At 42.9% G+C, this 23,976-nt stretch overlaps 1 protein-coding gene across 6 annotated transcripts in view; it reads right to left on the reverse strand.

Moving 5' to 3' along the window:
- The window catches only part of scaper (S-phase cyclin A-associated protein in the ER), a 122,733-nt gene that overhangs the window by 80,713 nt on the left and 18,044 nt on the right, over window positions 1–23,976 (reverse strand). For 3 of the 6 annotated variants that reach the window (XM_042301538.1, XM_024379486.2, XM_042301539.1), the window contains exons 2-11: window positions 15,786–15,903; window positions 14,637–14,713; window positions 14,216–14,413; window positions 9,739–9,839; window positions 6,075–6,191; window positions 5,172–5,299; window positions 4,741–4,997; window positions 3,649–3,978; window positions 707–874; window positions 476–539 (exon numbers count right to left, since the gene is read on the reverse strand). In XM_042301538.1, coding sequence (XP_042157472.1) covers window positions 476–539; window positions 707–874; window positions 3,649–3,978; window positions 4,741–4,997; window positions 5,172–5,299; window positions 6,075–6,191; window positions 9,739–9,839; window positions 14,216–14,413; window positions 14,637–14,713; window positions 15,786–15,903 — 1,558 coding nt within the window. Of the gene's footprint in view, window positions 1–475; window positions 540–706; window positions 875–3,648; window positions 3,979–4,740; window positions 4,998–5,171; window positions 5,300–6,074; window positions 6,192–7,985; window positions 8,558–9,738; window positions 9,840–14,215; window positions 14,414–14,636; window positions 14,714–15,785; window positions 15,904–23,976 lie in introns of those variants that run through there. The other 3 variants (XM_042301541.1, XM_042301540.1, XM_042301542.1) reach the window with 2 other exon arrangements.

Raw genomic sequence — 23,976 nt, forward strand, 5'->3', positions numbered from 1 at the left:
AACTCCATGTACTGCCAAATTCTCAAAAACGATGGAGGCGGCTTATGGTAGAGAAATTAACATAACATTTTCTGGAAACAGCTCTGGGGGACATTTCTTCAGTCAGCATGGCAATTGCACGCTCCCCCAAAACTTGAGACATCTGTGGCATTGTGTTGTGACAAAACTGCACATTTTAGAGTGGCCTTTTAGTCCCCAGCACAAGATGCACCTGTGTAATGATAATGCTGTTTAATCAGCTTCTTGATATGCTACACCTGTCAGGTGGATAGATTATCTTGGCAAAGAAGAAATCCTCACAGAGATGCAAACAAATGTGTGCACCAAATTTGAGAAAAATTATATTGTTGTGCTTATGGAACATTTCTGGGATCTTTTATTTCAGCTCATGAAACATGGGACTAACACTTTACATGTTGCCTTTATATTTTTGTACAGTATAGATTAATTACAACTAAACAGAAAAGAGATTTACCGTCATAATCGGCTAACATGTCACTCCAGTCCATGTTGAGTCCACCTCCACTGCCAATGCTGGCCTAGAAGAGAGAGAATCAGTTCATGATCAGTGACAACCATTAGGATATTGCAAGGTGAGCAAAACTCAAGACCTGGGGAAAGAGATCCTACCACTTCACATTTTTAACCACCAAACTACTTTCATATGACCAAAGAAAAGCGTGAGTGTGTGAGGTATGTGACTTACAGAGAAGTCACTCTCGTTGTCAGTCTCCAGGTCATTGTTCTCAGCCTGGATCTCTCTGGTCAGCTGTTCCTCTTCAGCGATGGCGCTGGCAATAGCCTCCTCGTTGGCCTTCTCCAGGCGGTCAGCCAGCTCCTCCTTCTTAGCCAGGACCTCTGCCATGGACTGGGGCTGGACACACAGCACACACACAGACTCACATACAGCTCCTTCCTCAGGTCATTCAGGTTTGACCAAGCCCACTGGCAGTCAGGGTCTATCTCAACATCTCTAAAATGCAGGAATGTTGTCTATTGCTTTTACCAAGACTTTGAAATGTGTTATTATATAGTGGTGGGCTTGGCGGGATCAACTTAAAACATTTCCTGAGTTTCATTTTGAAGAATGTGTCTTCATTTCATACAGCTCTAAGAGTACCATTTTGAGATGTTGGTATTATAACAATGTCAAAACTGAAAAGAAGATCAAACCAAAAAGTTAACTGCATCGACCAATCACAAGATCACAGGTGAGGAAGCATTCAGGAGTCATGCAGAACAAGTTCACTGTGAGGATGACGAGATGGTGGAAGGAGGCACAACTAAGGGACCATTTCACTGACATGGTTCAAAACAATGAAACACAGGTCGGAATAAATACCTACTAGATTAGTCTGAATAGCCTGATGGAGACCAAAATGTCTCAATGTCTATTAGTCTTTACACTTCTGACATGAACTTGACAAATAGTCTTTCCTTAGTCCGAAATTACCATCAGGGAGAATAGATAGCTAGCTGCACTCCAGTCCAGAGAGACCAGAGCTCCAGTCTAACTTAACAAGGGGAATGAGGGAGAGGTTTCTCTCACCAACAAAGCTGTTTGTCTCTAACTAGGGTCCTGCAGGGGAGTCTAAACAGCACTGGGCTTATCTGAGCCACCCAGAGAGGTGTCTGGCCTGCTCCAGAACTAAGACCAGATCTGCCTGCGTTTGATCTGAGCAAAGATGACTTTCCCTGTAGATCATTCAAAAGACATAATCTCTAGGTATAGAGAAAACCTCCATAAGAGGTTAAAGTGCTGTGGAAGTATCTATGACAGACAGTAACCCTGCTAGTGAAGGAGGGTATTCCTGATTAACTGCAGAGAGACTACATAGGCAGTAACAAACCGGACACGGGAAGGCTGCTGATCACTAAATGCACAGTGGAGACCAGCTACAGAAACCAGCTACAAACTAATACCTGACACAGTCATTGTACAGTCGTGGTCAAAAATGGAGAATGACACAAATATACATTTTCACAAAGTCTGCTGCCTCAGTTTGTATGATGCAATTTGCATATACTCCAGAATGTTATGAAGAGTGATCAGGTGAATTGCAAAGTACCTCTTTGCCATGCAAATGAACTGAATCCCCCCCAAAAATGTCCAATGCATTTCAGCCCCGCCACAAAAGGACCAGCTGACATCATGTCAGTGATTCTCTAAAACAGGTGTGAGTGTTGACGAGGACAAAGCTGGAGATCACTTGGTCATGCTGATTGAGTTCGAATAACAGACTGGAAGCTTCAAAAGAAGGGTGGTGTTTGGAATCATTGTTCTTCCTCTGTCAACCATGGTTACCTGCAAGGAAACACGTGCCTACATCACTGCTTTGCACAAAAATGATTTCACAGGCAAGGATATTGCTGCCAGATTGCACCTAAATCAACCATCAGATCATCAAGTACTTCAAGGAGAGTGGTTCAATTGTTGTGAAGAAGGCTTCCGGGCACCCAAGAAAGTCCAGCAAGCGCCAGGACCGTCTCCTAAAGATGATTCAGCTCGGGGATCGGGGCACCACCAGTACAGCGCTTGCTCAGGCAGATGTGAGTGCATGTGCACGAACAGTGAGGTGAAGACTTTTGGAGGATGGCCTGAAGGGCAGCAAAGAAGCCACTTCTCTCCGGGAAAAACATCAGGGACAGACTGAGGACTGGGGTAAAGTAATTTTCTCTGATGAATCCCATTTCCGATTGTTTGGGGCATCCGGAAAAAAGCTTGTCCAGAGAAGACAAGGGGAGTTCTACCATCAGTCCTGTGTCATGCCAACAGTAAAGCATCCTGAGACCATTCAGGTTGCTTCTCAGCCAAGTGGCTCGGGGAACAAAACATCAATATTTTGGGTTCATGGCCAGGAAACTCCCCAGACCTTAATCCCATTGAGAACTTGTGGTCAATCCTCAAGAGGCGGGGGGGACAAACAAAACCCCACAAATTCTGACAAACTCCAAGCATTGATTATGCAAGAATAGGCTGCCATCAGTCAGGATATGGCCCAGAAGTTAATTGACAGCATGTCAGGGCGGATTGCAGAGGTCTTGAAAAACTGCAAATGTTGACTCTTTGCATCAACTTCATGTAATTGTCAATAAAAGACACTTATGAAATGCTTGTAATTATCCTTCAGTATTCCATAGTAACATCTGACAAAAATATTTAAAGACACTGAAGCAGCAAACTTTGTGGAAATTAATATTTGTGTCATTCTCAAAACTTTTGGTCACAACTTTTGGTCACAACATGCCATGACCCCTGGCCCTTTGGGCTGAACCTGTCCCTGAACTGGACACCCTGTCATAGGTTCTCTCACCATTTCAGCTCAAATCACAGTCAAGTTTTGATTATTGCCCACTTCATCAACACAGCATAACAACTGGGCTGGCTACTTCCAGCAACGAACACGACAAACACTGCTCTCAGAGCTCCCACAACCGGACCCATATGGTCATCCTCTCACAGCCAACCATCAACACCCCCAAGTAAACTGAGGTTTTGACGGGGCTGTGCAGCATGTCATCTCACATTGTGGTTGAAGGTTCTGTAGATTGACTTTGTTTAGGCGGTGAAGGACCCTGGGGGATCTCTGCCCCCCTCCCCCCCACACTGAGCCCTCCCCCTCTGCTCCTCCATCGCTCAGCACTCACAGTGGAAAGCTCTGTGGGGTCCAGCACACTCTCCAGTTTCACCGCTGCCATGGGAGTCTCAGCCTGTCCTGGAGCAGATGCTGCCATGCTCTGTGACGCACCCCTGGCAGCCCCCTTGTTCCCCAGAGCACTGGGCCCATCCATCTGGGCCGTGTCTAGGGACGGAGGGAGGGCTAAGGAAAGGACTGGAGCTGGTAGGGATAGGGTTGCAGAGGGGGTAGGGTCTTCAGCTTGTGTAAGAGAAGGGGTTGGGGCTGGTATGGGCGGAGGCGTGTCCTCACGGGGTGTGTCGACACACTGCCCCGAGTCTTGCACACTGTCTGCTGGGGGCTGCACCGACACAATCACACACACACAATATTAAACACATGCATATTCCAAGCATTTCATGAGAGCAGTGACAAATCAAAACGATTAACACACACATCATGCAGGGAGGTTGGTACTAACATGCCCTAAACACCCAAACCTCATCAGATCATCAAATAAACTATACTGAACAAATACAAAAATAAACGCAAAATGTAAAATGTTTCATGAACTAAACTAAAAATTGATTTGCTGATTGGCTGGCTGGGCCTGGCTCCCAAGTGGGTGGGCCCACGTGCTCCCAGACTCACCCATGGCTACACCCCTGCCCAGGCGTGTGAAATCCACAGATTAGGCCCCAATTAATTAATTTAAATTGACTGATGCCCTTATATGAACTGTAACTCAGTAAAAATAGTTGAAATTGTTTCATTTTGCGTTTATAATTTTTTTCAGTATAAATGTGGAAACACATGAAATCTGTCTAAATCAAGCAATGCCTAAAATACAACCCTACCCAGTGTGTTCTGAGGCATTGAGAGAGAATTTATTTAATGAGTGAAAATGGCATCTTTCTGCCTCTGAAATTTCAGTGTATGATCAATTGTGTTAAAACTGATATGCCCCATCTGGACAGGCTGGCTATGACTACTGTGGAGCCCAAAACAAAAACAATGTGGCTGACAAAACGGTTTTGAGTTACTCTGCACCACATCTCCCATCTTCCTGAATAATTTATATTTGGGGACTCATGGGAGGGTGAGCGACGTCAGGGCTCAGTACCTCCATGTTACCCTTCTCCAAGTCTTCTGCAGTCTCCTCAAGTGGGACAGGCTCCTCAGGGATTGTCTGTTCACAGTGACCTGTGTCTTTATCCAGGGGGCAGGACCTGCCAAGGAGCTGTTGGTTCTCCTTGTTACTGTCGTCGTTAGGGCTGATGTGGGCCAGGACCGGGCTGACCTTGGCTACGATGATGGCAGAGCGAGGCCTAGCAGGACGTCCACGCTGGACTGTCTCCCAGCCCTCAGAGTCCTTCTTACCTGGACACAGAAGGACACACACAAATAAGAAGAGAACAAAACAAATGTCAATGCCCCATAGGCGTTAATCAGAAGGGGGGACACACCCTGAAGACAAAAGGACATCAGAGGTGTACTAAATTATGAGGATCATGTAGTTCATTCTATAGATGTGGAGGAAAGAGCTCTGCTTACCTGGTTTCTCTACAGGACACGTGTTGGGCTGGCTGGGGACAGGGAGAGACTGGGAGGACTTGACACGCTCAGCCCAGCTGGGGCCCGTGTGGGACAGACGAGCTACCGCCAGTGTGGGTGGAGGACCACTGGAGAGATAAACACATAAATCAGAACCAGAAGAGAACAATGCCAACATACACAAAAGCATTTCAACCAGAGAGATTATCACTGTACAAAAATAGTACAAATGGCTGTGAGGACCACTAAAAGAGATGACCCTAAGGTGAGCAGCTCCATCTGCCTCTTCCAGGCTGGGCTTTTCATCACAACACTCCCAGGGCCTACAGGGCTGTCTCAGGCAACAGACCTCCTTCATGATCAATACCCATTTCCTGCAGCATTCGATTACAGGGAACTGCACATATTGAACTGATGCTTCAGCAGTCTTTAACCACACTTATCTACACCTCCCACTGTTTCTGTGGCGAGGGCCAGTGAGACTCAACAAATTACATTAAACAAATGCCACGCCATCAGCAATCAATCCCCTTGATCAGATCACGCACAGAGTAGCATCTACCAACCTAGACCAGTCGGCACATCATATCTTACATTGATTTGTTAGAGGTTTTAGCATTTGCATTCCCTTTTCGCTAACTGTAAACATCTAATGATGGCTGACCATTTTACATGTAATGTCAGCCAGGCTGCAGCTGAAAGATGCTGAGGCGCAACAGATTGTACTGCTTCCCAGAATGTGCTGATGGGGAGTAAAACAACAAGGGATTTTGATGACTGCTGTGTGTTCATAATGACTGTCAGTCATTACATAAACATGATGGTAAGCAATTTGAGCTCAGATCGGAAACAGTGGAGATTAGGGCTGTCAACTGAACCAGAAATGAGATGGAGAAATCTTACCCAAAGTTGAGGGCACGGCGAGCACTAGGAGAAGGGACCATTCTGTCCGATGAGGGGCTAGGCAACACATGACGACCTGGGGACATTTTACGCACTTCCCAAGCCAAAGACGTGGGTCTTGATTCAGAGGGGACAAAGAAATTATGTTTTTCATAAACTTGTAATATAGTGTAGTACCATAGTTCAGGGTGAGATTTATGTCTCACTTTAGCTAAAAACAATTCAATTAATGGAACACAGAAACAAAGGTTGTCTGATTGATTAACAGTCTATGTAAAATGTACAAATTGGACAACATAAAAGCTTGGATTTTTATATCTTAGTCAATTAACAGGTGTTGTGGTCACTGTGTTAAAGAGACGCCATTGATCCAGTGTGTTTGTGACTCAATGGCATGGAGCAGAGATGTCACTTAGAGGTTCCCTCCGGGAGCGATGGGAGTGAGAGAGTGAGAGTGAGTGAAAAGCAGTGTGAGTACCCAGCCAAATAGAAACAGCCAGGCGCCCCAGGGCAAAGGATTCTTTGGCCGAAGGAGCTCTATTTTGGTAGATTCTAATGTCTTGTTTTGGATATTGTCTAGTTCTATATGATCAGGACTATTTTCTAAGTTGGAGAACATTAAACCTTCAACATTTAACCTGTCTTAGATACGGTTTTATTACAAGATAGGAATGGCCACAATGATGTTTGTTTTTCAAATTGTGTTTTATTAAAACATAAATATTTAGTACACAGCCCACATTATCTTGAAAAATGTATTAAAGTTTGTTATTCCAGATCTCAGTTTTTTTTTCAGTTTAGGGATTCGCGGTCAAATTCACTTTTAATAGAGAAACAAACACATTTGATGTTGTAAGTCCACAACGAGATGTTCAGAATCCACAAATGCTCAAACCACATCTGGAGACTATTTTTGAGGTCTGGGAAAAATTTGGATTTTGGAATTTTGGATTTGTGGGTGAAGTTACCCTTTAATTCAAGTGTGCACCTAGCAAGAGGCTGTTGTTTAGCTGTGTTTTTGTAGCGCACATGATGGTAGAGTTTGCAAAACAAATACTCACTGGATTGATGAAAATAATGATCATATTCTGCCAGGTAAGCATAGGATACTTTGTAGTTAAGATTTAACTGAGAAGGTTTTGGGAAAGATTTTCCATCTACCAGAAGACTGTGGGAGACGCGCAACGCGCACACACGGACATTCTCGTTACCTCTTCAGAAAGTTACAGCAAATAATTATCACTGATGCATTCTGCTCATTTCTTATGATACACTTGGGGAAATTAAAACATTTTCAATACATTTAGTTGGTTCCTTACTAAAGTCAATAAAAACATGTATATTGTTAAATTCCGTTGTAATTGCCTGGATTCCGTTTGGGCCCGAATTATCACACAGTATTTGGACCAGAATGAGGCTCTCCACTACCTATTGTTCCTGCAATGATGATTCACCATCTTCATCGAATGTTTTCATAATTTATCTAAAGATAATCGCCAAGAAACCTACCAGTAAACTATGCAAATCAGGGAGCCAAATAAATGTCTCTTTCAGATTCGATAGGCTACACTGACAAGACGAGTCGCTCACTTTAGCGTCAATGTCTGGCAAGTCCCGTCATCCTAGGAAAGGAAACCTGGGAAATCATTTGGTTTACTTGTCCGGATGCGATACCATGGACATAGTGTAACCACGTTGCATGATTTATGAATGGCAAAGGGATATGGGAGATCGACTTTATCCAGTCAATTCGACAGCTTTTATAAACTAGTCAACATTTGTGGTTTAGTTGTCAAAGCACAGTAAATAGCCTACTATGCTCCAAGACTCCGAGGCTAGCTATGTGCAACACGTGAATATGCCAGAAATATTAGAATAAATCGTGGATTTTGACTCATCGTTACTGCTTACATTACAAGGGACATACAAATTCACCAGCATCTTGCTCTCTCCCGTGTATAGAAATTCGACTGCAACCAACACCGGCACACAAAAAGTATACAGGGAGGCGTGATAGACAGCAGACTGTGTTTCTCTGTCATCACTCACTTTGTGACTGACAGGTGTCTATCCTATCAACAGATCGCTAGAAAATGCATGTCGTTCATTCCAGCAAGAGAGGGCTTGACTGACTAGTGAATTGAAACTTTTAAATATTGAGTAGCCTAGTTAAGATGAAGTGGAAAATGAATCTGTAATCGGTTGATTAGCCGACAGCCTAGGGTTGGGCGATATGGCCGAAAAATCATATCTACATTTTGTTCAAACTTATGTGTGATTCACGATATGCATTTCAATTTTGTGTATGTTCTCTCTAAATAGGTGTTGTACAATTAAAGGTAAAATACACAGCATATCAAAGAGTCAGCAATAATCTAATGAATTCAGGGCGTGTGAAGTTATACCTAGGCTAAATATAAGCCTTCCACAACCATAAGACCTACTAATAGTGTATTTATTTCATCCACATATTTTAACCTGCTTTGTTGTTGTAATAGTCACGGATCTGGCTTTCAAGTCTGTCTATGAAAATGCCCTTTTTTGTTACACACTTAACTAGAACCATGCATAATGCACATTCACTAATAAATGACTAACTTCTTGTAGCAGGCATTAGGCTATAGAAAATAACACAGGTCTCATCAACAATCTCAAGTCCACATGCTCGTGCTTAGCCAGCTAATCTTTATATTTCAAGTTTAGCCAACTTGGATCTATTTGCTAGCTAACGAGGTTGAACAGTTGAATTGTTACGAGCACACCCTTGTGTCTGTCTCCAACTGCTTGACAAGCATGCTAGCCTGTCCACTTTGGTCAGATGTTGAAATCAAGTGGCCTACCTTATTTATCAGAATGAGAACGAGTTGCCAATTCCTTATATAAAATGGTGTGTTATGCTTTATTGCACACTTATAAACAGACTAGACAGCTTGTATATCAGTTTGGCTAAAATGCTGCTCGCGGTACGTGGTACCCCGATGCCGCGTACGAAAACCTGAGCATTCATTTTCCAGAATCAATGTTCATTGATACTCTCGTTTTAGTAGTGTCTGCTCTGCATGAAATTTGAGTAGTTGAGACATAAAAAGGGTATGGTTAGAAAAGTCAACTTCTCTATTACAGTAAACTAATGTCTCAATGTGTTTAGGTGTCCATGTGATCTCTCAACTTTGTTGGCTTGAGAGACAGGGTAGGGGCTTGGTGTGTGTAAACCAGAGGAAGTGGTGAAGCGAGAGGATTCACGTTCGCTAAAATCTGTCCGAAATAAGCCCAATGCATTTCTATGGGTTTATTTTGGACCTAAGCTTGTTGCCCGTCTTCCCACCTTTGGGACAAAGACTCACATTGTTAGGGCGGATACAAGCATCTTTTCATTATACACAGATCTCTGGTGTAAATGGGGAGGTGCACACAGCACAGAAGGAGTGAAAGAGATGAGACCAAAAATACAACACGTGAACAAGCAGACATAACGAAAAATAACAAAATCTTGATTCTTGCGATACAGGCATTTGGAATATTGGGCAAAGACATTCTTTTTAATTAATCAAATCGACATGGCCCAGCTCTACGACAGCCGCCGCTAATGGAATATATATATACACACACACACACACACACATCTGTGTGAGAGAGAAAGAGAGACAAGACATCGGTCGATCACCTGTTCTGGGCATCTGTTTTCTCTAACTTCTCCTGCAGCTGGATCCAGTCGATGAGAGCTTTAAAGTCCCGCACATAGTTGTCCAACATCATCAGCACCTCCTAAATAAAGACAAACACCTTTCAGACAGACGGGGGCATCTCAGTGTATCCATCACCAATCACACAAACATCCAGAGGCGTCATGCCGATAGGGGGCGCAGGGGTACTTGCCCATTCAGATTTGTCCAATATTTTTTTCTCTTCTGTAACACTACTAGCCACTTGTCAATTTTATGAAGTATGCTTTAGCTAGCCCATACAGGTTCCCAATCTCCCAACCTCATAACTAGCCTAGCTACCAAGAAGCCATTTCAGGCTGTTAATCAGGTTATAGTAGCTAGATTAACCATGTTAGCTGGCATGGTTCGTAGGTTTTAGAAAAGCAAGGAATAACTAAATGTACTGAATAAAACTCACATTCCTTAAAATCTTTTACCTAGATTTTAGCTAATGCAAAGAAGCATATTTAGTTTCCTTAAAAAAAGAACCACCAGTCAGGAGGATAACAACTGCTCTAGAGGTATGCTTAGATATGCAGAAAAATATACGTTTAATAAAATGTTATATATTTTTTTGCATAGAATTAACAATACGATTATAGCTCCAGATAGCAGGAAAAAGCTGTTTCATGTGTTTGAAAGGGGGGCCGAGACCCCCCCCCCCCATTCTTACGTACCTTGTGTTCCTTAAGATTTTTTAGATGCTTGACGCCCCTGCAATCATCCACATATAATATCAGCACAATGAGAAGCTACTTTGTCTTAGAGATTATGATTTGAAATTCAGTTCAGACTGTTCAGTGTGGTCTTGTAATAGGTTAACTTTGGAAACAGCCATAGTGAGGGAGAAGTGGCACAGATCTCAGCACCCTGTGTATTGTCTCTATTTGTGGAGAATCTCAGAGGCTCTATCCAGCTCCAAATCTCACAGCACTCGGGGGCTCCAGTAACCCAAATGCCCCCTGCACCTCTATAACACAGAGGAGTGGGAATCTGGGCCAGGGCCAGGCCCAGTCACAGTCAGTGGAGCACATCTCACCCACACAAACAGGTAAGAGGCCCTTCTATTCAGCCCATGACAAGGGAAGACAAAAACATCTCAGTAAAAATACTTCTCCCTGCACCACTGATCCACCACAAGAGGTGGGGCTGAAATTACCAATGACATTACCAGAGGGGCCAGGACACATTTAATTGGCTTGTAATCATTTCTTGCACAGGGAGAGTCCGGTGACGCCACCTATTGTCCATCTGATACCTAATCTCACTCTACCCACTGTTCATTTCCCATCCTCTGTGAAGGTGGCTATCAAAATACTACATTTTAAAACTCAGTCAAACTGGTAGGCTACATAAGGAGTCATATTTCTTTAATTATTATAAGTCTTCTGACAGTGTCAAAAAAACTATAAATCACAATGTATGTGCACTAGCCTACTTGTAAGAGATGAGGTTCATGTTTGTTTATCACAGAGAGGACATAGTAAGTTGTGAAGGCTCGAGCCAGTCCTCTCCTCCGCTCAGCACTCTAGTGAAACCGACAGAGAGGGGACATACTGGCTTGTGAAGACTATAGCCCATCTGTCCCCTCCTCAGCAGTCAGCCCAGGCAGAGCTCTGGTGATTGATGGGGAGTATGGGAGGGAGTGGTAATTGAGAGTAAAGCTTCACAGTGCTTTTAGTTAATAGAGAAGTCAGCTCAGTGAAAGATGTGTCCAGCAGCAGGCCTGCTGATTAGAGCTAGTTAACAGCCCCAGCCAGGCCCTCCGCTGCTGGTTTCATTTGATAATGAAGGCTGCAACAGCTGAGGACAGAGGGAGGCACTGCCTGGTGTGACACTGCGTGAAGGCACTGAAAACCATATTCACGACACAAACCAACACACTTGCCGACAAATACTACTCACCTAAGTAGAAGTACTTAAGATTTCCTGAGAACTGCATAAAGATTTAAACCTGCTAGAGGTCATATGAAGCCTGATGAACAGTAAAAACATGGTCATTTCAGTAACAATGAAATGCTGAAAACATTTATTAGTGAAAGTTCATCCAATTTCACTTTTAGTTTCTGACAATATATTGTGTGCCAAATCATGTTTATTTTAGCCTTGAAACTTCCTCAAAGTCATAATTTATGATGCAGTAGATCCCTTCTACTGTAGCTCTCCTCCCCTGCATGGTATCGTAGTATGATGTGGCATAAATCAGGGCCCAGATGGAACAAATGGTTTATAAGAAATAACTAATTAGACCTGGGGGCTGTGGGTTAAAGAGATGTGGGCGTTATTAATATACAAGCATAAATCAGATCACTGCATGGTCTGGCTCTCCTGGCTGGGGCTGGAGGGTCCCACACAGGAGAAGCCAGTGTTGATGAAGGAAGGGCTGAACTGTATCTGTTGGTCTGTTAGTCTCATTCAAACAACAGAAGCACACAATCAAACTCTCCCCACAGTTCTAAATGTGTAAACTAGTCTATAGGCCTGAGAACAAAGTGATGTCACATCACCAGGCCAGCGCTATGTGCCTGTGGGTGGCAGAGCGCAGTGGGCCTGTTTGTGTTTGTGCGAGAGCACAAAGTGCAGATTTACACCACTCCAGGGGATTGTGGCCGGGTGGTATCAGAGCACTCTGCTTCCCCTCCAGCTAATTCAATCATTTATTAGAGAGTCAGTCAGTCCATTAGGGCCAGGCTGAGGCTGGCTGGGTGGGAGTCGTGGGACTGACGGGGATATGAGCCCAGCCCATTAGACTTCACTGGGGTGAGAACACAACACAGCAGCCAGACTACATCTCACACAGACCTACTGTCAGCATGGAGACCACAGGCAGGGGCAGTGTGTTCCAGCACTGACCACACGCAGTCACCACAACCATGCTCAGCATAATGCAGCATGGCAGACTCATCAATACAGCAGAGCAGAGCCAGATCAACATGGCAGGACAGCCCTGAAGCAGTATTACACTACTGGCCCTGCCTAGTAAACAAGGGCATTAGTGTGCTGCTGGAGTGACACTCAACAACATACCATGCCATGCCTGGTGTACACCACTGATAACAGTTGAGATCATTTCCAAAACGCTATTTTATTTTATTACCTTTATTTAACTACGCAAGTCAGTTAAGAACAAATTCTTATTTTCAATGACAGCCTAGGAACAGTGGGTTAACTGCCTGTTCAGGGGCAGAACGACAGATTTGTACCTTGTCAGCTCGGGGGTTTGAACTTGCAACACTCCAACACTCTAACCACTAGGCTACCCTGCCGCCCAAATATCTATACCCACCAATAATTCACATTTGTGTTTTTTCATCAGAAATGATTGCTTATGGGGCTACCTTCATGTGTGTGTAAAATAAGATATTTTATTCATAGATTTTAGATGTGTATGAAAATGTGTTATTTTGCAAAATGCCATTTATCCATTGTTTAGCTGGAATGGAATGTTTGTATCCTGTATATATGACTGAGATATGCTGTGGTCTCACCGAGCCATCTTAATATGAATGCACTTACTGTAAGTCGCTTTGGATAAGAGCGTCTGCTAAATGACTCAAATGTAAAATGGAAATATTTGACATATAGATCTCACATTGTATTGAATAATATCTATATTTTTTTTCTTTATTGATGTCAAATGTATCATTTGTACATTTCTTTGTAATAAATGTAGTTATTTGTTACGTTTGACTGTAAAACCTAGCAGTACTACTACTTTCTCAGCGTGAGGAGGATATATAGCATTTTGCAAAACAACAACAACGTATGTGTGTCTCTGAAATTAAGCCATCAAGTGATAGATTTTAAACAAATACATTGAACAACCCCATGTCATGATTAGAGAGTGAAAAGACACCAATCTATTTCATTATTTATTTTTGTACTCTTATCAATAAAAGCTAATTTACCAATATTCCTGAAAATGGATGTATAGTGTTTTGGAATGAAACTCAGTTGTAAGCAGCAACAATTTCATAACAAATCCCAATATCCTTATTGTGTGCTATCAGTAGCCTATCCTTTCAGTTCACATTCATTGTTGCCCCAAACAGAGACTCCGACATGGCTTCCCTTCCAGTCGGCCAGCCCAGCCTCCATTCCAAGCCCACTAGCACAACCCCAGAAAACCACACGCCACAAATCCACACTGTTTACAACATGTCATCAACATCCACCCCCTCCAGCCAGACCCAGGAGAGTGCCTTGTGATAATTCTCTCACCAGCAAGCCTTCAAAGGCCCCTCTGACACTAACCAGAGAACAAGAATGTGAGAGAGGGAGAATCGCTGTTATCAACTCAATATCTCCCTCTAGTGTTGATGAAGTGTGGTGCTCTGCCGTGCCTCCAACTACTTATATTTATCGTCTGTGAGCTTGTTGAGAAGGACCCTGTTGAAGTAGCTAGAGTTAACACATGACAGTCTGTTGGGTCCCTACCTTGCACTCCACCACACTCTGGTCAGATTCACAGGTAACATAGATCTCGTCCACGGCCCGCCGCAGATTGTCGAAGAGGAAGGCCCAGTATCGTGCTCGCAGGTCCACCTTGCGCGGCTGCCTGGCTTTGGAGGGGCTCTTCTCTGCTCCCTTTTCAAGCAAGGCGCCGGCTGTACTCTTGCTGTCCAGGCCTGCATTCTGTGGAGACAGCAAGAGGGAAGACTTAAGACAAATAATATGATGCAACTACGTCTACAATGCCCTCTAGTGGTAAAGATGAATAAATAGCACTGAGCAAACCATTTCACACATTAGTTTTTACTACGTTTTTTTTTATAAAAGAGCGGCAAAATTAGAATATGTGGACTAATATTGGCCTCTATCCCCATTAGTTTAAGAATTGACGATGTGTTATGCACACCTGTTTCTTATTCCTGTGCAGACCAGAGTTGATCCGCTGGTTCCTCAAATGGGTGTTGGTATGAGTCTTGGACTTCCCTGTGAAACATAAAAATATTTAGTTCTGAAACACACACACACACATGGCTTTTACATTGATCTGGTCACCCTTCGTTTTGCCAAAGATAGAATATGACCCGAGGGAGGAACTAAACCTAAAAGTGCAGAACCTCACACACACACACACACACAGGCCTGTAACAAAGCACTGCAAGAGAAAAACGCTCTCTCTCATGCTGTTCTCTGCCCAACATTCTCAGAGTAGGTAAAAGGTGCTTACTTTGGCAAAATGCCCAAATACTGTGGAAAAACAACCCTGTTACAATAAAAAGCTGTGAGCAAGAGCAGGTTATTGGTATCACAGATTAAACATCTTTCTTCTTTATTGTAGTTACCCATTGCAGAACATATCTAGCCGGTTAGGAAATATTCTGCCTTTGGTCATTCAAAGGACTAACTGGGTTATATGATGCATGTTCCTAATCATAATCAATCGTGTTGTTTAAAAGCGGGCAAACTGATTGTTTTCCATCAATCAATTAAAACAAACCCCACTTTTCTGCCTAGTCAGTGGATGTGAAGCTCATTAAATCAGAGTCATATTGATATTTTTAAACTAATGAACTGACACATTATCAGTGTACATCTTGACACCAGTTTAACTTAATAGTTGGAATCACTAATGCAAAAGTTGCATACCATCTCAAATATAGAAATATCAGAGGGCAGGCAATCTCTAATCTATCTACTGTAGTCGTCTCAGTGAGGGGTAGTATAGATGTGGGGCGAATCGAAAGAACAACAGAGAGATGAATTCGAGGATGTCATTTTGTTATAGTAGATGTTGTATTACAGCTAAGAGCAGTGTCTGGACTTGTGACTTTTCCTCACCCCAATGCCCTCTGATTCCAGCACTATAAAAGTAAACATCAACTTCTGCCACTGGAGGTGAACATTGGAGTTTGCCCATCCAACCAATAGTATACCCACCAAGATAACAAAATATCTGGCAAAAACACTGTGTACATTAAGACAGTCATTAATCTGACATAGTATTGAAAGCCCCATTTTAGCATATGAGTGTGCCTGTGTGCATTTTGACACCACTGACCTTCCTCCTCTTTGTTCTCTAGAGGAACACTCCAGGCAATGAGATTTCTAGCAGCACGGCCCTCCTCTGCAACAATCCTCCGCACCTTGTCATGGCTGTTTGAGCGCTGAAAGGATGCCTGCAGACAAAATGGGGATCACGTCAAATGGTACCAAATACCAAAAACGAACTGCACATGGGCAAGTTTATAACACTGACAAGCTGTTGATAAAACTGCTGCTCTGTACGGCAGATGGAAATGTTTATGCAGCAGGGTTGGCCTACATATAGACTAGGCCACACTAGAGAAGGTGCACAAATGTTTTATGGCCATCTGAGGAGACCTGTCCCAAACTGGACAGATAAAGCATGTGAAGTTTTGAAAAGCACAATGTGGTTCTTCACACCAGCATGTTATGTTATGCTGCTTGTTAACAGGAGGACATGTACACATAAGTCTAGGTTTTAATCAGAATGGGGCATCAAATACCTTATAATACATAAATGCAGAGTACTGTGTTTAATAGTCTCTGAACTCTGGGCCCTGGCACCTCATGTGACATTAAGTTAGTCATGCCAAAAATCTCTTGTTCACTCCTAGCTTGCTCTCGCCCTCTCTTTTCCCCTCTCTCGCACTCACACACACACACATGCATGCATATGTGCACACACACACACACACACACACACACACACACACACACACACGCATACAAACAGATATGCACAGACAGACAAGCACACACACATCACAACATGGTCTAGAGGATCCCATGCATGAATACCAAAAGAAAATCTGCTTTATAAGCAGTGAGTCCCACTTTGCAATGCCAATTAAAAGACGGCTGTTTCCATCTATTGAGAAAGCCTGGCATCTAGGTTTATTTTCTCCATAACCACAAAATAGTTTTGACACTATCTAGGTTTCCATCTAATTGACGACAGATGTTCATGCAAATATTCTAAAATCCGCATAAAGAAAATATTTACATTTTCCCACCAGTGGAGTGTTTCCACCAAACTGACTTCTTGCGGATAAAAATCTGTGCGTCAAATCAAATTTTACTGGTCGCATACACGTTTAGCAGATGTTATTGCGGGTGTAGCGAAATGCTTACATTCCCAGCGCCAACAGTGAAAATTATACAAATCTAAAAGTGACTTTTATTGCCAATATGTAAAAATTGTTTACATAAAGCCAACAACAAAAAATGTTGCAGCCAACAGGTAGAAAATATCATGAGGAATATAAATATCCTATAAATCACATTGGCTGTGTATGCCCTGTCTGCAAGGAACTTGAAACATTGTATCAAGTATTGGATTAACTTGGTCCAGCCTGAAGCTAGTGCTAGTAAACTTGCAACATTGTATAACATATTCTGGGTCCTCAGAGTTTCCCAGGTCAGTGAGCTCTGGACAGACAGACTCAGCTGTAGGGATAAGAAGTAAATCAGCCTATTTTATTTAGTTTCCACCGGATCAGAGCATGACATTTCACCTTTCATGCTGAGTGGTAATCGAAAGGGAGAGCTGTAAAGATTTTTTTTAAATAGGCTACGTTGAGGAACTATTGTCATTCTCAATGGATGTAAAAACAGACTTTGTTTACTTGCTGTTCGAGATGAAGGAAAAATTACTTTGAGAAGCTCCACAGTGATGGTGAGTTAAGACAATCATAAATCGGAGGAGGGCCTGTTGTCCGGGCCTCTGGCAGTCTCTATGGGGGTGCAACAGGGTTAAATTCTCAGGCCGACTCTCTTCTCTGTATACATCAATGATGTCGCTCTTGCTGCTGGTCATTCTCTGATCCACCTCTATGCAGACGACACCATTCTGTATACCTCTGGCCCTTCTTTGGACACTGTTAACTAACCTCCAGACGAGCTTCAATGCCATACAACTCTCCATCTGTGGCCTCCAACTGCTCTTAAATGCAAGTAAAACTAAATGCACGCTCTTCAACCAATCGCTGCCCGCATCACTACTCTGGATGGTTCTGACTTAGAATATGTGGACAACTACAAATACCTAGGTGTCTGGTTAGACTGTAAACTCTCCTACCAGGTTGGGGATGTATAACATGTATGTAAACTCTAGGCCAGAAGACTACCCTGAAAAACCTAACCTCTATCAAATAAAAAGATGGCAGAGCCGCAAAAGTACTTCTGTGCAAGGGTGTTTATTTACATAGTGAATCTGGAAGAGAAACAACAGTACTGCCATCAAAAGTATACATGATGGGACAGCTAAAAACAATGCTGCCCCATCAACAGCTCAATCCAAAATGGTCACCCCTTTGAACTGAGAGAGGCGCTCCTTTTGTAGGGGAAGCCCCTCCCATCAGGACATACCAAACACTAATTAATGAAGCCATTACCATCATCAAAGCCTACATTTTCCACTCAGCTAAACATGAATGATATACATTGCATGTTTGTAATCCATTTCTCATGATACAATATAAATGATACAAAATCCCATCACTACTGACATGGTGTCCTCCAATATGCCCATTCACATGAACGAGCCAATATGGACAGTCACTACAAATCCAGCTCGGTTGCCATAGCTCTGGTCCTTATCCAAGCCTTCCCCGGAAGCTACAGAGACGGAGAAGAGGAACAGAACCAAACAAACAGCTCGCTCATCCATAACATTGATAAGTACAATAAATGTTGCTTAATTTAAACATGAATGCTTGTCTGTATATTGTTTATACCATAACAAACTGTTACTAACGGGAGGTAAGAATAAAGTTTGTAACGTATGTACTAAGATAGCGAAGTTAACTTGTGTCGACACAAGTTCACGTCGCAGGGAGGGGGCGATGAGTGTGTGTGTGTGTGTGTGTTAGTATACCAAACACTGCCCAGTGATTGCCCAGTGATTGACTTTTCCGTCACAGACATTATGGCCAGTATTCATAGTATATCTGAAGAATACATAGGATAAAACAGTACATGTAAAGCAATTGTTGAATAGGATGGACTTGACTAGAATACATTATATACATATGAAATGGGTTAAACAGTATGTAAACATTATTAAAGTGACCAGTGTTCCATGTCTATGCAGTAGCCTCTAAGGTGCAGGGATGAGTAAAAGGGTGGTAGCCGGCTCGTGACAGCGACTAGGATTATTTGGGGAGTTTCTGCCATTCTTCTCTGCAGATCCTGTCAAGCTCCATCAGGTTGGATGGGGAGCGTCGTTGCGTTGCACAGCTATTTTTCAGGTCTCTCCAGATTGTGTTCGATCGGGTTCAAGTCCGGGCTCTGGCTGAGCCACTCAAGGGCATTCAGTCTCTTGGCTGTGTGCTTAGGGTCGTTGTCCTGTTGGAAGGTGAACCTTCACCCGTCTGTACTTTGCGCTGTTCATCTTTCCCTCGATCCTGACTAGTCACCCAGTCCCTGCCGCTGAAAAACATCCCCACAGCATGATGCTGCCACCACCATGCTTCACCGTAGGGCTGGTGCCAGGTTTCCTTCATATGTGACGCTTGGCATTCATATCAAAAAGTTCAGTCAGACCAGGGAATCTTGTTTCACATGGTCAGAGTCTTTAGGTGCCTTTTGGCAAACTCCAGGAGGACTGTCATGTGCCTTTTACTGAGGAGTGGCTTCCATCTGGTCACTCTACCATAAAGGCCTGATTGGTGGAGTGCTGCAGAAATGGTTGTCCTTCTGGAAGGTTCTCCTATCTCCACAGAGGAACTCTGGAGCTCTGTCAAGAGTGACCATTGCGTTATTGGTGACCTCCTTGACCAAGGCCCTTCTCCCCCAATTGCTCGGTTTGGCCGGGCGGCCAGCTCTAGGAAGACTCTTGGTGGTTTCTAACTTCTTCCATTTAAGAATAAATGGAGGCCACTGTGTTCTTGGGAACCTTCAATGCTGCAGACATTTTTTGGTAGCCTTCCCTAGATATATGCTATCACAATGCTGTCTCGGAGCTCTACGGACAATTCCTTGGACCCTCATTGCTTGGTTCTTGCTCTGACATGCACTGTCAACTGTGGGACCTTATATAGACAGGTGTGTGCCTTTCCAAATCATGTCCAATCAATTTAATTTACCACAGGCGTACTCCAGTTGTAGAAACATCTCAAAGATGATCAATGGAACCAGGATGAAGCAGAGCTCAATTTCGAGCCTCATAGGAAAAGGTCTGAAACCTAATTTACATAAATTATTTGTAATACATTTTTCAAAAAATGTCTAAAAACATGTTTTCGGTTTGTCATTATGGGGAAGTGTGTGTCGATTAATGAGAATAAAAAAAGCGGTCAGAATACCTTCTGAATGCACTGTATGTATTGGATAACAGCACAATTGTTTGGGCTTTTTTGGGCATAGGCTCATTAAAAATGTCTAATGTAGGGCTCATCAGGCTCAGGTCACGTCAGGCTTGAATTTTCGATCAAAGCTCTAATCAAATCCAGACATAGCATTATAAAGCATATAAATAGGCCTATCCACAGTTTGGTTTGTTTTAATCGTCACAGTAGGAACAACATCTATACACTTCCTGATGAATTCAGTCACTGTGTCAGTATATACGTCAATGTTATTATCAGAGGCAACCCGGAACATGTCCCAGTCCACGTGTTCAAAACAATCTTGAAGTGTGGATTCCGATTGGTCACACCAGCGTTGAATAGTCTTTAGTATGGGTCATTCCTGTTTGAGTTTCTGCCTTTAGGAAAGGAGCAAAATGGAGTCGTGATCTGATTTGCCAAAGGGAGGTTGGGGGGGGAGGGCCTTGTAGCCATCCCGGAAGGGAGAGTAACATTATTCAAGAGTTTTTGAAGCACAAGTACTGCAGGCGATGTGTTGATAAAACTTTGGTAGAGTTATCATCAGATTTGCTATAAAGTCTCCAGCTATAATAAATGTGGCCTCATGATATGCAGTTTCCATTTTGTACAAGGTGTCATTTCCTTGAGAGCTGTCATGGTATCAGCTTGAGGGGGCATATACACGGCTGTGACGAAAACCGAAGAAAATTCTCTAGGGAGGCAATTTGGCCATCATTTGATTGTGAGGTATTCTAGATCGTGTGAACAAAAGGACTTGAGTTCCTGTACTTTACCACAATCCCACCATTAGTAGTTAATCATGAAACATAGACCTCTGCCTTTCTTCTTCCCGGAGAGCTATTCATTCACAAAAAATGTACTCTCACTTAAATTTTCATGTACCGAATACAAATCTAATGTTCAATGTGTTTCCATCGCATTTTCATCAGAAGAATAAGGATCAAAACTGCATAAAAGTTACTGGGTGAAGTTTAGTTGCAGAGGTTAAAACTTCTTAGGGATCAAATCCCTTTAGCGGGATCGATTTGACAACATCTGGTGAAATTGCAGAGAGCCAAATTCAAATTAAATTACTATAAATATTTAACTTTCATGAAATCACAAGTGTAAAACATCAAAATAAAGCTTAACTTCTTGTTAATCCAGCCGCTGTGTCAGATTTCAAAAAGGCTTCACGATGAAAGCAAACCATGCGATTATCTGAGGACAGCACCCAACATACAAACACATGAAAATCAGATTTCAACCAGGCAGGTGGACGACAAAAGTCAGAAATAGCGATATAATATATGCCTTACCTTTGAAGATCTTCTAATGTTGGCACTCCAAAATGTCCCAGAAACATCACAAATAGTCCTTTTTGTTCAATAAACTCTGTCGTTATATCCCCAAAATGTCCATTTATTTGGCGCGTTTGATTCAGAAAATGCACCGGTTCCAACTCGCCCAACATGCCTACAAAGTATCTAATAAGTTACCTGTTAACTTGGTCCAAACATTTCAAACAACTTTCCTAATCCAACTTTAGATATTTTAAAACGTAAATAATAGATCAAATTTAAGACGGAATATACTGTGTTCAATAGCGGATAAAATTAAAGTGGAGCGAGTTCCAGGTCGCGCGCACCAAACAAAAAAGTACACTTGGCTTGACACTCAGCAAGGAAAGGGCTACTTCTTAATTTCTCAAAGGAAAAACATCAACCAATTTCTAAAGACTGTTGACATCTAGTGGAAGCCATATTAACTGCAAGCATATTTCTATTAAAAAGGGATTGCCTAAGAAACCTAATGGAAAACAGATTGAGCTCAAATAAGTGTTTCCCTGGATGCACCTCCTGGTTGAAAAATGTTTCTCATGCATTTGTATGCGGGATGCTGTCCTCAGATAATTGCATGGTTTGCTTTCGCCATAAAGCCTTTTTGAAATCTGACATGGTGGCTGGATTAATAAGAAGTTAAGCTTTATTTTTATGTATTACCCTTGTGATTTTGTGAATGTTAAATATTTATAGTAATTTAATTTGAATTATCGATCCCGCTAAAGGGATTTGATCCCTAATTAAGACCCCTTTTCTATCTGTTTTACCAAAAATCAAAGCCTGGCTTATTCCACATGTTTAGACTCTTAACAATTAGGGAAAATCACAGCCTTTACGTATTCCACGTTTTTTGGCAAGCACTCACAGGCTTGGGCGGTACCCAGAATTCCATATCGTTTTTATTTTATTTTTTAGAATTTTACCCCTTTTTCTCCCTAATTTCGTAGTGTCCAATTGTTGTAGTAGCTACTATCTTGTCTCATCGCTACAACTCCTGTACGGGCTCGGGAGAGACGAAGGTTGAAAGTCATCGTCCTCCGATACACACCAGTTGGGTTGTGTATCGCTAGTGTGCGATGAGACAAGGACATCCCTACCGACCAAGCCCTCCCTAACTCGGACGACGCTAGGCCAATTGTGCGCCCAACGGACCTCCCGGTCGCGGCCGGTTACGTCAGAGCCTGGGCGCGAACCCAGGGTCTCTGATGGCACAGCTGGCACTGCAGTACAGCGCCCTTAACCACTGCGCCACCCAGGAGGCCCATATCGTCTTTTTAGCACAAGTAATAGCGGATGGAGCCTGCTAGCTAAATATGCTAACGAGCACAAACTAATATAAACAAATTGAAAAGACCTGCAATCCAGCTCATATTCATATATTTCAAATACTACTCCTCCAAAAGTATGTGGACAACTGCTCGAACATCTCATTCCAAAATGATGGGCATTAATATAGATTGGGTCCGCCCTTTTCTGCTATAAGAGCCTCCACTCTTCTGGGAAGATTTTCCACTAGATGTTGGAACTTTGCTGGGGGACTTGCATCCATTCAGCCACAAGAGCATTAGTGAGGTCGGGAAAGGATGTTGGGCGATTAGGCCTGGGTCGCAGTTGGCATTCCAATTCATCCCAAAGGTGTTCGATGGGGTGGAGGTCAGGATTTTCCATTTGGCAATTAAATCGCAGAAGGCTATCCGACACACTGGCGGGTAAATGTTTGTACCAAAATAGTAAAGTAATAAAATATTTGGCATGATGGCTCGGAGGAAATTACTCATGTTTGCCAGTCACAGACCGTCTCTAGTGCGCCTAGTTTCGCGGCACTGTTCACCGTACGGGACACCAGCTACTCGACACCGCTCACTTGCCACGGGTTTGCTGCTAGCTACCATTCATTAAATATCTGTTATGTGGCAGCGTTTACCTGGAGTAAGCCAACCTTTGAAACGAAAACCCACCGACAAAAAGGAGGACTAATCACATTAAAAGAAAATAATGTTTTGTGAGAAATGGAGGTTTGGAGATAAAGGAGTTTGAAGAGGCTGGCTACAGTATGATGCTGAGGCTGTGGTGATGAGTTGTTCTCTGTGTCTCCAGTATGGTGAAGATAAAAGCAGAAACAACTAATTTGTCATCGGAAATAAAACGATGAAGCTGGAGAACATTCGTGACCATGAACACAGCATGTGTCACATTGTCTACGTGTCTGTGTCCCGGGCTGAATCGGAGCCTCTCCTCTTGACACCCTCTGTGACGGCGCTAATGGCAATGTCAGAGCAGAACAGCACAAAGATACTGTTAAGGACTGCACATGCCATTGGCAAGAAGGCGAGACCACTTTCTGACTTCGAGTGGATGTGCGAGTAAGTGAAAATGTTGTTACTCTTGTAGCTAAACTATTACTTTTGTAGCTAGTTTTTTCAAGTCTATTTAACAGACGTGGTCCAGTAGTCGGTTATTTCTCAGCTCTTGATAAGCTTGGGTTCTCCTCAAAATAGTGTATAAATACAATAAAATGATAGGCCTACTGATGCTGACATGACTCTCCATGCGTTCCTATGGCTCTGTAACATTC

The sequence above is a fragment of the Oncorhynchus tshawytscha genome, linkage group LG19 (genome assembly GCF_018296145.1).
Source record: "Oncorhynchus tshawytscha isolate Ot180627B linkage group LG19, Otsh_v2.0, whole genome shotgun sequence".
NCBI lineage: Eukaryota > Metazoa > Chordata > Actinopteri > Salmoniformes > Salmonidae > Oncorhynchus > Oncorhynchus tshawytscha.